This window comes from Ruditapes philippinarum, unplaced genomic scaffold (genome assembly GCF_026571515.1).
Source record: "Ruditapes philippinarum isolate M1 unplaced genomic scaffold, ASM2657151v2 ctg173_1_1_1_1, whole genome shotgun sequence".
Taxonomy (NCBI): Eukaryota; Metazoa; Mollusca; class Bivalvia; order Venerida; family Veneridae; genus Ruditapes; species Ruditapes philippinarum.
In genome coordinates this window covers 370190-383302 of record NW_026861243.1, presented here as the reverse complement: position 1 = coordinate 383302, position 13113 = coordinate 370190, and the positions used below count along the sequence as shown (strand labels likewise).

The following is a 13113-nucleotide window of genomic DNA, read 5'->3' as shown; positions in this document are numbered from 1 at the left end:
TGTCAACACACAAACCACTTTTTTTATTCAAGGGCCATAACTCGGGCAAAAATCATTTAACCCAAAATTCCGTGGCTTAAGCTACAGATCAATCCTGTAAAGTTTCATTGAAAATGCATAATTGTAACTTTTAGGCTTCAGTAAAGACAAAATCCTTTGTTCTAAGGGTTCCATTTTTCATAGTGCCAAATGATTGCTGTTATGTAACCATTTGTATTTTAATTGTTTTCTTTTTTTAATTAGCCAATCTAGAATATTTTACAGCCATGAAAATAAATAAAAAATAGAGACTTTCCAAAGACAGCTCCAGCCTTAGCACCCACCTTTTCAATTTCGACCCCCCCCCCCCCCCAAGAGCCTCCTCATCACAACATTATCGGACTTACGATTTTTAGTTGACAATAACAAGGACTGTGAATCTACATCTGAAAAACAAATACAAATCCGTAACAATTATGCCGTAAAACGCACTACAAGGCCAATTCAGCAGGTTGTCCTATTTTAGAAAACGGCTGCACCAAACCTGCAAATATCATTGGAACAGTTAAACCTGAAAGACCAATGTCAACCTCTGAAGAACCGTAAGTTCACGGAGACTCTACACCACTCTCACCAACGCATTGAAAATCAAAAAGTTGTCGCAGTAATTTGCTTCAAAAACAACTTTCCAAGCAGAATTTCTACCACTCGATAATACTCAAGCTGCACATTGAAGAGAAAGCCCCCTACGTAGATAAAGGGAAGGCTCCCTGCCTCAGCAGAGACCTTCCACAGGCGATACCCGAAAAGCGCTCAAAGCGAAACAAAGGTCTCGTTGGAGCACTGCATCAATCATTTGTAAAATCGATTCTCCAGCCGAACCATAATCTAATTCTGATCGGAGAAGGCTTCTGCACAATTTCAACAAAGCAGAGGAACCCGACCCGAAGTCGACAAAAGACAAAAAACTAAAATAAATATAAAGCCTTAAAACATTTAGCATTCAGCCCCATATGTGGAATTAAAGAAAGTTCCTTATCAAATATAACTCCTTGGAACCCTGCCGAACTTCACAACCGGACACGCAAAGTTCAAGGTCACCATGATGTCTTCGCAATCGACAGAAAAGAACACATCGAGCCCCGACTTTGAAAATCCAAATCCACCCTCCGCCGCCCATTTTTGAACCCAAAGCAAATCTTGCAGTTGTTTGCATCCCCTCCCCCACCCATAAAAGCAATATTGGATCGATATTGGTTTGATAAATGTCTTTACCTGTTTTTTCTTCATCAGTAAAGATACAAAGTCCTTATGTGGCCCTAACGGTATTGGCCTGCGTTGAAGCTCAACAAAACATATTAAAATAGCTCGACGTTCTATAGGGGCTGTCATGACTGCATAAACTTATGCAGATAATTATGTAAAATGTAAAAAGAAAATCTTTTAAATAAATTTTACCATAATTTAAACAATATTGGTAGTTTAATTCAAAATATAAAAAACAAGATCAACAAGAAAAGATGGCGTTTAATGAACGAACGCAATCCCACATGACCCAGCAACACAAGACCAATGGCAAGGAGTCCAGTAGGACACCAAACAAAAGCATGACAGGGCACAAGTCAAAGCAAGGAATGGGGCGATAACTTTTCAATACTAAAAGACATCTGAATGTTTTTATTTATTTCCTCAAAAAAAACAGTTAATTAAATTTTCTTTCAAGAAATAAAATTTAAATTATTTTTTGTCGGCTAAGATGGTCTATGACCTAAATTTGTTTGGTAGTTTCGTCTATCTTAGTATGAGCACGACTTTATAATATTTGATTTCCTTTATAAACGACCTACTCACTTTTCTCTTCATGACCCTAGTCGTCAAAGTTTGAGAAAATATCAATGTACATGTATATACATATATTATATAATGAGTATCTCTACATGTATTTGGATGTTTTAATATCCTTTTAATTTTAAGTTACTAACATCTCGCCAACACTGCTCAAGGTCAAGGAAATGAAATTCCCAACACAAACACGCATAAACTGAACACGTGGACCAGTCTCTTCGTCGTGATCGACCGAATGATTAGAGAAAAACAAAGAATGTCAAAAGTTCAAGAACCTCTCGTTGTAAGAGCAAATCCACTTCAAGGCAGGACTAAACGTCTGAAAGAAGATGACTTTCAGCCGGTAACGGAAGTAGACAGACACGTGACTGGAAATTTTAAGTTAAAAATATATATGAATACCTGAAGATATCACTACACAACCATAGTGAGTCACTTTAAAATGTACTTTATATTATGAATATTGTGGCTGTTGCATGAAATACCATAGAGATCACATAAATGTGTTCACTCACATCAAGTTTTAATTTGACAAATTACGATGATATCATCTGTCATGTCTCTTTCAATATAAAAGATAAAATTTGGCCGAAGAAGCCCATTTATTCAGAATTACTAATCTTAAACGTCATCCGAGCTCAAATGAAGTCATAAGACTCGTTTTGTTCAAGGTCGCTTCTTCTATCGTCCATTCATCGATTTTTGTTGTTGTTGTTGTTGTTGTTGTTGCTGTTGTTGTTGTTTTCGTTTAGGGAGTACACATTCAAAGATTATTGTATCCAAAGGCAAAAAAGCGTATATGTTAAAAAGGTATACAAACTTTCCATGTAACCAAGTGCTCACATTCATTCGCAACATAGTATGAATTTAAAAAATAGTTACACGGCAATATTTGTTAATTGAAAAATAAGTTTATACTTATTAACATGTAGCTGATTATGAAAACGTTTTATTATAGACAGTAATACATGTATATATTTGAAAAAAAAAATTAAAAAAAACTCTTTCATTTAATTCTACGAATTTCAGGGTAATACTCGGATTTTCCCCGTATTAAAATTTCCTCTTTCTGTTTAAGGTAAGCTTTAACATTGCTTGTTTGGTTTTTTTTTTCTTATTATTTTTATGAAATATTACTTTGGTTTCTCATAATTTCTTATTGTGATATTTTACAATTATCATATTAAAGCTATAAAAGTATAATAAATAATTAATGAATAGTTTGTTACGATAAAAGTAAGCCAGAAAACTTTTCTAAGTGCTCAGAATATATATTTATTTCATTAACATTTAATTGTTTTCATGAAGATTCGTTATATGTCAATATTGAAACAAAAGGTAATGATTTAGTTTTTTTTTTGTTTTTTTAAGATTACATTAAAAAGATATATGTGAAATATATTATTTGAAAAATTAATCATTTTAATGGTTTAAAAATAGAAAAGGAAGTTAACAATACCCATTATATAGGTCATTGCTTTGTAAAATCAAATGTGTATTAATCCGGGGTAACTAATTGTGTACAATGATAATGTGCAATTTAGTTTACGTCTTCATGACTTAACACTAAAATATTTTAAATATTATATTTTTATCTAAAATACAAAACCCTTAAATTAATATAAAGCTATATCTTAAAAATTTATCAACAATAAAATTATATTGGTTAAATGATCTTATGACGGATTTCCGAAAGAGTTGTGACATAGAGTGTCTCTGTTTTTAACACACATGTACTGTATGTAAACAGAATAAAATGTTCCGGAGCAGAATATTATTCTGCTATTTTAAGTAGGGTTTAATCCGTTTGGCAAAGTTTTGGTATTTTAAAGGCATTCAACTATCATATTTATTTCATATAGGCTTTTTAAAAGCATCATTTTTAAATTTTAAACAATAATTTTTTGCAGCAGATATACTATAGCCTTACACAGTTTTATATTCATATACGAGTACATTTGCTTTCTCGGTGGTTTTATTTTGGGTCACAACTAGCATTTTACTTGTCATCGTACAATCGACATAATGTAGGTTTATTTGTGGTTTTGCAGTCATATCTGCTTTAAATCTTTTCTATTATAACTTTGTAGAACACTATTCGTTGACGTATTGGTGCACATTAAAAATGTTATTTACTTTGCAAGATATCCTTTTCTATTTTGTAGTTATTAAATCTTAAATAAGTTATATTCATTTGTTTGATTAAGGTTTAATAAAACATTGACTACTTCTTTTTTTTTAATTTCAAACCTTATGAAATATAACCTATTATCTCTCAGGATTTGGACCACGTGATGTTCCAATAGAAATCAATTATCAGCCTCGTTTCCTTTTCCAGAATCCAAAACATCAATATTAAATGCATATCACATCCAATATATCATCGTTTTCATTTTCAGAGTCCAAAATATCTATGTCAAATACAAACACATAGATCTTAAGATACAAAAAAAGCTTATCATTATTATTTTTAATTTTCTAGATCTGTAGTCATCCTTTATGTCAAATGAATATATTATGATTTGAATGTTTGTATATAATGATTAAGAAATAAAATAGAAAAACATATTTGAACCGCGTCATGAAAAAACCAACATAGTGCGTTTGCGACCAGCATGGATCCAGACCAGCCTGCGCATCCGCGCAGTAATCTGGTTTGCACTTCGAAATAAGCATTGTTTTTCGTCGTGACAAATGTTCTGTTTGCTCAATGAGTTTTAAAAGTCTGAACAGATGTCATCCCAAAGTCTGAACAAAACTGGATAACTGACCGCTGCTCCACATGTTCTTTTGACGTCGTCATTAAAACTGTTATTTTTATAAATGGTATAATATATTGTAAAATAATGAATTTATAGATAATATTTGAAAAAAATATTTGTAATCGACACGTCCTTGCAAAATGAACTGACTATAACCTTCGTAACTAGCACAGATATATTAACGATACTTACATGAAAACACATAAGGGCAACGTGCAAACTGAAGCCACATCATGTAAATAATATAGACTAAAATTGTGCTAAATACCTAAATACCTACACAAATTTTTCCTAATTTTCAAGTTAATTGCAGGGAAGATATGGCCACAAAGAAGGAGCCGATTGGTAAGCATTTCAAGAACGGTCAGAGAAGACACCGGGAACACGAGACTGAATCAAATACAAAACAAGATTGTGTCGCACATGGAGGTGATATATTGTTCGCATACCTTGAAAGCCTTTTAATCAAGAGTTGAAACATAAAGTTTTGAAGAATGATAATTTGCTTCATTTGTATTAATTAGGTCAAATAATTTGGGTTTTCACAAGAAATACAGCAATAAATTTACGGATAAAAATATGGACTACATTAAAAAGTAATCTTTTGTTGCTAACTTAAATGCAAAACACAATCATGCATAAAGTATACGCTATTCGTGTTTTTTTTTCCACGTGGCATAAAATTTCACTAATTTTCTGTTGTTACATTAAAATTAAAATGCATATTTTTACAGATCTTCTACCGGCAATAGCTAATTCAGACCCGAGAAATGTAGATGGACTACCTATTTTGACTCAACCACTTGGAGCGACAGCGGTGAATGGTAAAAATATTTCATTATTTCTACTTTGTAACATCGCATAATAGATTTCCAAACTGTTTTTGACAATTGAGGCACTTCATAGATTTTTAACTCAGTGCAAGAAGGCGCATTGTATGATATAATTGAAGCATTACTGTGTGAGAAACTGTTAAAAATATCACACATACCCGTTTAGGCAATACACGTCCGGTGGCAGAAACTTTAGAACACGTCAGACAATCTGGTGCCATAACAGAGCAAACTGAAAGACGAACTGCGCAAGATGAAATATCCATTCGTGGTCCAGCAGGAAGAACAGGAAGAACTCGTGGGCCAGCAGGATCATATGGTATTACTGTTTCTTTCTATTTAGAATAACAATATCCTGTACAGGTAAATATTCTTTTTCGGAACTATTAACGTAGGCCTTTGTATTGTTGATAACAAGAAAAAGTTTTTCAAAATGCACAACAAGTTTGTCTGCTAAGAAGTCATTCCAAGGTCAATTTCCTTCAGAACCATCCATAAAACATCAATAACTTATTTAATTTGATGAAACACTGCAGGGGAAATAATCATGATTTTTTATTGCCATATGTGTTTTTTCTTCAAGATTGTGTCGCTACTTATTTTAAAACCAATCATAACAATATAACACATATATGTATAAAGTAATATGCTTACATGTTTTTAAAGATGTTTTGTTTGCTTTAGTTTTGTCATTTCAACAGATTTTAGAAAAGCTTCATTGACTTTGACTATATGATCATTTTGATTATTTAAATATATAATATCCTAATTTTTAGTAAAACACTTTTATTGCATTAATGTATTGAAATCTATGAAATTATTTTAGAATTGTATCTTATTTGTACAAGAGAATACACAAACTATGTTTGTGAAGGTGCATTGCCTGTTATTGTAAAGGTAACTGGTCAATTCTTATAAAATGCCAGCGTTAAAATAGCCACAACTGTTATTGCTTCTACCTACCTACCTACCTACCTACCTACATACATACATACATTCTGCAATGAAATTAATTTGTCATTCTCAAGATGTTGTATTTCAGTTGCTTCTCCATCCACTATTCCTGACCCAATCAGATTAGATGAACAGCTTTCACTTTATATGGAAAGAATACCCGGTAATATGAAGTTCATTTCATAAAATTCATTTTACATCTTATCGTGTAGAATCTAATCAAGCTTTCTTTTATCAAATTGAAAAACCAAGAAAAGATGCATGCATAATACTAAGCCGTTATAGGCCAATTCTATCACTGTTCCAGTTTCGGCACAGGATCTTTTCCGACTAATTGAATGTCGTTTTTCTAGAAAACCGGCAATTCATAAGAAAATGAGCTGCCAACAAATGGTTAGACACCCATTATATTATCAACAAACAATGAAAATGTAAGAAATATTTTAATGTAAACGGCATTGAAGAAACCGGAACTGGTCATGTACCGGAACTGGTGACTTGACTGTAAGCAAGGCGGGAAAATATGTCGTCCGCATACTCGTAGCCTTGTAAAATCAATAACATTTTACCCGTGAACCCAACTGGCTCTTAGAAAATAATATGTTTTTATATATTTCCGGTAATTTAAAAGCATATCACGCTTACGTCATAATTGTAGAGGTCGGGCCAAATTTCCACATCAAAGTATGCGAAGCAATAAAAAGACATAGACGATGAAAAGGGCTTGTGATTGAACGTGGTGTTTATAAGAAGTAAATGTTTTGCTATCCAGTGACAGTATACTTTTGATACAAAACAAAAATAAAAATATTTTTACGGGCTTAAAACACATAATACTAAGATTAAAAAACGTGTGTTCATGTTTAATTTATTACCGTACATCAGAAGACATGCAAATGTCGTAAAATTAACAAACAGTCTGGGAGGACATGCAGATGTCTTCAAATTGAAACATCTTATTTGCATATTCACTTAAATATCTAATGAATTCCTACATTTTTTTTATTTTCTTATAGAGCATCTCAGACCTCAATTTATGTTCAATCTATATCACCATCAATCTGTGGCTCCACTTCAACCTATTTCTGAAGACCAACAAAGTAAGTAAAAATACATGTAGAACTTAACGAATACATGTATACTATTCTCACATGTTTCCAGATTATTGTACATTTAATTTTCCTATTACCAATGGTTATTAACAACTTGGTTATACACATGCAATTCCTTTTAAAATGAATTTCTTTGTTCAATTTCTTTTACCATTTAGTATCCATGATTTAATTGTTTCTTTCCTTATGTATTTATGATACAAACTTAAAGGATGCTGATAAATTAAAACATTCCATTTACTTTTGTTCCCTACCTGAATAATTATTTTTTGTATAATCGAATTTGGTGGTGAGCTTCTTGATTACTTGACAATTTACAAACAGTACTTTTTCTTTTTATATTATTTGGCGTGATTTAAATCACCATACGAACAATAATGGTTTATATCATATGCTATATTGCTCGGTGGAGTTTTACCTTCTACACTTACATCCAATTTTGTTTTGAATGTATAAAATAAAAGATTCTGAAGAACGCTTTAATCTTGACACTATGAGTTAAGTAATAGAAAGAGCATCGGAATATGAGCCTTTTTGATTTTTACGAAGAGGCGTAGCCCACGAGTATCAATCAGATTGCGGAGGTTTTTGATGTTCTTTCTCTTTAGTATCATAGGCAAAAATAAAGACACATTATCACATTATGTAAACCTCATAAAAAAGAGACAATCAATGAGCATGCTATGGAGTGCGAGAAACTAATACATGCACTCAAGTTTACGCATTGTGCATGTATGTGTAAACGTTTTAACTCTGACACATTTTCAACTGAATGGTCCCCAAACTATGAAACATGTAGCAAAGTGGATTTCTTAGCTGTTAAATATATTATACATGTGCATTTGATGAGTAGGGATAAAGCTGTATGACTGTTTCTTGGCATTAAGTTAACTTTCTTAAAGATGGTTAAGATCTTATTGATTGGCATAGACTATGTGAATTGTTCTAAATGGCGTTTGGTTTTATTTTTTTATATAAATTTCTCTGTATGATTTACAGATAGGATCGAGCAAAAGAAATTATTAGCGAGAATGATATTGACAGACATATCGAACGAAATGGATATTGAAGACAAAGTGGTGGAAAGGATATTAGATAGCTTAGGTAAATAAGATTAAAGGCATTTCTTTATCAAATAATTATTCTGATACGATTTAGATATAATGCTCAGATTAAGTTGCATAATTTTGATGATATAAAATCATTCCGTGCTTCTTTGTATCTTAAAGGCCTATAAACGAGTTTTCAGTTTTCTGACTTGCTGAAATAGTAGAAGCAAAAGAGGTATAAGCAAGAATTGAATGATGTGTGGGGGGGGAATATTCCTTTGTATTCAACAAGTGACTTTAAATCTCACTCTCATGAATCGTACAACATTTGACTTTGACGGCTTTTAGGTTAGATGTATATGTACATTAAACTAATACTGAAATAAACAAAACTTAGCATTAATTTCACAATGTGCGCAGTCCTAATCCATCCCATAAAATGTTTATCATATCATTGTCTTCAGCGGTCAACTGCAATAGTACAAATCATTTTCCATGTAACTGCTGATGGAGTCTACAGTTACACATTTTTGAGCATGAGCAGGTTACACTTTTTTGTTTAAATAATATGTTATGCTTATATTCGTTTACATTTTAGAAAAACTATGGTATTAACGAGATGGAACAACAGATTGATACCAGAAACCTTATCATTGAAGACATTTTAAAATTGTAAAGCCTCGAATTCGACTTCATTCAACGCGTTTTCGCCAGTTATGATATCAACATCTGGCATAACGATCTAAATTACGGTTTGGTCCATGCATATTTGGATATTTTATGAATTCTTAAGATGGGCTGAATTTCTTGGTAATATACTATGTTTGAGTGTACTGTTTATATTATCTTTTTTGTGTGATATTATCTGCTTTTTAAATATGTTGCTGTTAAATTAATTAACTTTCTGTGTACATACATTTTGAATAACAATGGGATAAATATTTAAGTTTGTGGAAAATAACTGGAAAAAACACCATTGACATGATTGATGTACAAAAATTAATAAATAACATAATCAACAAAAGCTGTTCCTTGAAAGATGTAAAGAAAGATACAATTTATGTGTATATGTTTAATTCTGGAAATGTTCTCTGATGACCAATGAAGAACATATAATTTGGATCTGTTTATCTAAATATCAAATAACTTAAAAGAATTTAAAACGCTAGTATAAAGAATGGTTATCTTGAACAATCGATCTGGCTAGACTGGCATTTAGAATGAAACTGTGGCAACATAATTACATAAGAATAATAAAAAAGATGAATTATCGTAAACATTACTGCCAAATGATACAGATGAAAATACTCACAACTATTGTACAGACCTACGAAGAGATTTATTAACTCTGAACTGTAATGTAACTATTACTTGATGCATCAGATTTCTTTTAAATCTGAGAAGTTAGAATAGATAGTTTTAGATCCTGATTATTATCGTATACACATTTACTTGTAATTTTTTAGCAGATAAAACACATCTTAAATTTGTCAATTTGTTTATTTTTTTATTTTCCTTACTTGTAAACCAATGAAAACCTTTGCACGATTGATGCCGAAAGTTAGCTTTGTAAAATGCAATTTGTCAAACCATACTAGACCCTTTTTACCTTAGGATAAGATTTGTTCCATGAAAGATGGGATAGTAATTATAAAATGTCATGTACTCTTGTGACTCTCATGTTATCGTTTCAAAAAAAAAAGACAAAAATTTTCAGCATAAGAACTATGAATTTTACTCATAGAGAACAACACACTCTATCAGAAAAGGAAAGTAGTCATATTTACTAATATCATAAGTACGGTGGGTCAAAGGGTCTACACCGGTGCAATCTAAAAAGTTGCAATTGTCTCGGGATTCATCAAAGTGTAAAAAATAAAAGACAAAGCAATCAAATTTTATCGAATGGTTCTTGTTTAATTTTTCATGCCCTGGCATTCCTCGGATTATAACTAACCTTTTTTCGTTGCAATGTCGGTATGACTACTCTCCAAACATCACTCTTTGTTATTTTTAGGCTTCAGTACAGTCAAAATCATGTGGCCTTAAGGTTCCATTTTTCATCGTGTCAATTTGTTGCTGTTATGTTACTTTTTGCATTTTAATTGTTTTCTTTTTTATCTAGCCAATTTAGAATACTTTACAGCCATGAAAATAAATCCAATTTAGAAAACTGCTATACTTGTATCTTTCAACACTTAAAGAAGCTCAACTGCGGTAAAGAATTCTAAAAACATAAAAGTTGTGATTCTTACAAATATCAAGCGTACATTTTTTAAATATATACAAGTTGTTGGTCAGGACTTACATCGAATCGTAAAATCTCGAGAAATTATATCCAGTCCCATTATGTCAAAAATACCTCAGTGGCGTCCCTTTAATCCTTACAACAGCTTAGTGTTTACATTATCATTGACCTCTCTAAAAGAGTAGCACATACATATAAAAGTTGCCTTATCGTCATAGACCTTCATTTACATTGACACAATTATCTTTTATCAGCATTTAAAGTTGTCATATTATTCTTACGTACTTAATGAGAAAGCCAAGATGTTTAAGATGTTACAAATCCTGCACTTATTAGTACTAGTTCTATTTCAAAGTTGTTTTATCTCTTCAACAAAGCGAATTTTATTAGATAATAATTTTTACACAATTGTGAATCGGCTGACAAAACTGGAAAATACGGTCGCTGGATTAAGTGGAAATGTGACGGGAAACACATCCTTGCAATATATAGTCCAAGACGTTGCGTGGTTGAAAGGGCAATATCTTGCTACGTTAAAGTATGAGAATGCGACATCGGCCGCCATTCATAGCCTTCAAAAGGACGTTGAAATGCTTAAAGCTCATATAGGTAATACTACATAGCAATTTATTGCAAAGAAAATAAAAAAATACTATCAAAATGATAGACTGCCTTAAGCCTTTATAAATTTGCCATAGTTATCACTTTTTTCCTCTTTTTTTTTTGCAAACTTAAACAGACTTATATACTCAACTTATTGAACTCCAACCTCCAATGTTGACATAATGTGATGGATAATAAACTTGCATTTCATAAGTTGGATTGAAGTTGACCTAATTTTAAATCTATGATATTACTAAAAATCAAATGTAAAAATGATAAATATATTTTAATACTGATTTTGATGAAAGAAAAGTTATTGGCTACTTGTACATAAAATTTTTAAACAATTACTGTTGGTATATTTTTCAGTGAACCAGTCAACAACAGTTGTTGCGTTTATGGCATATCTAACGACACATGAGCGTGGCACAAACCACCACATTTATTTTGATGATGTAAAAACGAATATCGGTAATGCATATAACCCTCGACATGGTATATTTGTTGCACCTGTAAATGGTCTGTACCAATTCACTATTACTGCTTGCTCTGAAGCCCAGCATTATATTGTTTTAGAAATAAACGTTAAAGACTTGATCATCGGTAAAGTTATTGCTGGCAATGGTTGGGCAGCAGAATGCAATTCCAAAGTATTTATCATCCACATTATGAAGGGGGACGATGTGTTTGTCACACATTCAACTACTGGGGAATGGCTTTATGCCAATGTTGCATTTGGACTTCCAAGTTTTACTGGATTTCTAATTAAGGCAATGTAGGCATTTCAATCGTTTATTTATAAGTTCAAACATGTGTGTTTGGTATTACCTGTGTCCTTTACAGTGTTAATATACTAGAGAAATTATCGAATTTTGTATTTTACTATTTGCATCATAGTTTGGAGACCTTTCTATTGAAAATATATCAGAGTTAAATCGTATACCCAAACATGCACAATGCGTTAACTGGATAACAGGTATCAATTGTACGCACTCCAGTTACCGCACTGCCTGTAGGGATTGCCCGTTGATTTCCTGTTTTCTGCGGCTTTAATGTGACGAAAAAGAAAAGGATAACGATAGAAAAGTCATATAATGATGCTTGTATATTAACTTTTTTCTGAGACGATGGTGACAATATTTATTTTTGCCTTTTATACAATCAAAATACTCGTCAAATTGATTGAATCTCCAAGGCTACGCCCCTCGTACACATCAGAGATGTTCTTTCTATTACATAACCAACCAAAATTATTCTCAAAAATGATATGAAAGATATATCTTGTCTTCTTAGGTGTAAAACGCTTTATGATTATTGATAGAAGTCACATAAATGCAAAAAGATTGATGGAGTCGTGGATACGTTGACCACTGTTTAACAAAAACAACCGAAAGACAATTCTGTCGTTGAATAATTTAAAGTCGGTATGATTTCTTCCCATTTTTCTAGTCCTGACGACATTCAACGATACTGCAATTATCATCCTGGTGACCTACAGTGGCGATGAAGCCGAGTTGTTAACGTTTGGGCCTAGTTAGGATTGCTGGATGCGTGGGTTCAAAACCTGTCATGTGCAAGCTGTTGTCTGGTTTAAGTATGTAGATTCCAACACAAGCAAACTAAAACAAATTCGTATAAAAATGTTATCATATTGTTGTTATAGTATTTTCCGATGTAAACCAACGCAATAATTACAAGCTAATGTATTCATTATTAAACTATACGATA

The 13113-nt window shown here is 32.1% G+C and overlaps 2 protein-coding genes across 2 annotated transcripts; both read left to right on the top strand.

Annotated features, from left to right (window-relative positions):
- The first annotated feature begins 4899 nt into the window (after positions 1 to 4899).
- On the top strand, positions 4900 to 10024 carry LOC132715004 (uncharacterized). The gene is made up of 7 exons (XM_060697971.1): positions 4900 to 5015; positions 5321 to 5410; positions 5586 to 5738; positions 6462 to 6536; positions 7390 to 7473; positions 8485 to 8589; positions 9133 to 10024. Exons 1-7 carry the CDS (start codon positions 4907 to 4909, stop codon positions 9147 to 9149), a joined length of 633 nt encoding a protein of 210 aa, XP_060553954.1. The 5' UTR covers positions 4900 to 4906; the 3' UTR covers positions 9150 to 10024.
- A 1028-nt stretch (positions 10025 to 11052) lies between these two features.
- On the top strand, positions 11053 to 12255 carry LOC132715021 (heavy metal-binding protein HIP-like). Its single transcript, XM_060697993.1, has 2 exons — positions 11053 to 11391; positions 11755 to 12255. The coding sequence occupies exons 1-2, from the start codon at positions 11085 to 11087 to the stop codon at positions 12162 to 12164; spliced, it is 717 nt and encodes a 238-aa protein (XP_060553976.1). The 5' UTR covers positions 11053 to 11084; the 3' UTR covers positions 12165 to 12255.
- The last annotated feature ends 858 nt before the right edge of the window (positions 12256 to 13113 follow it).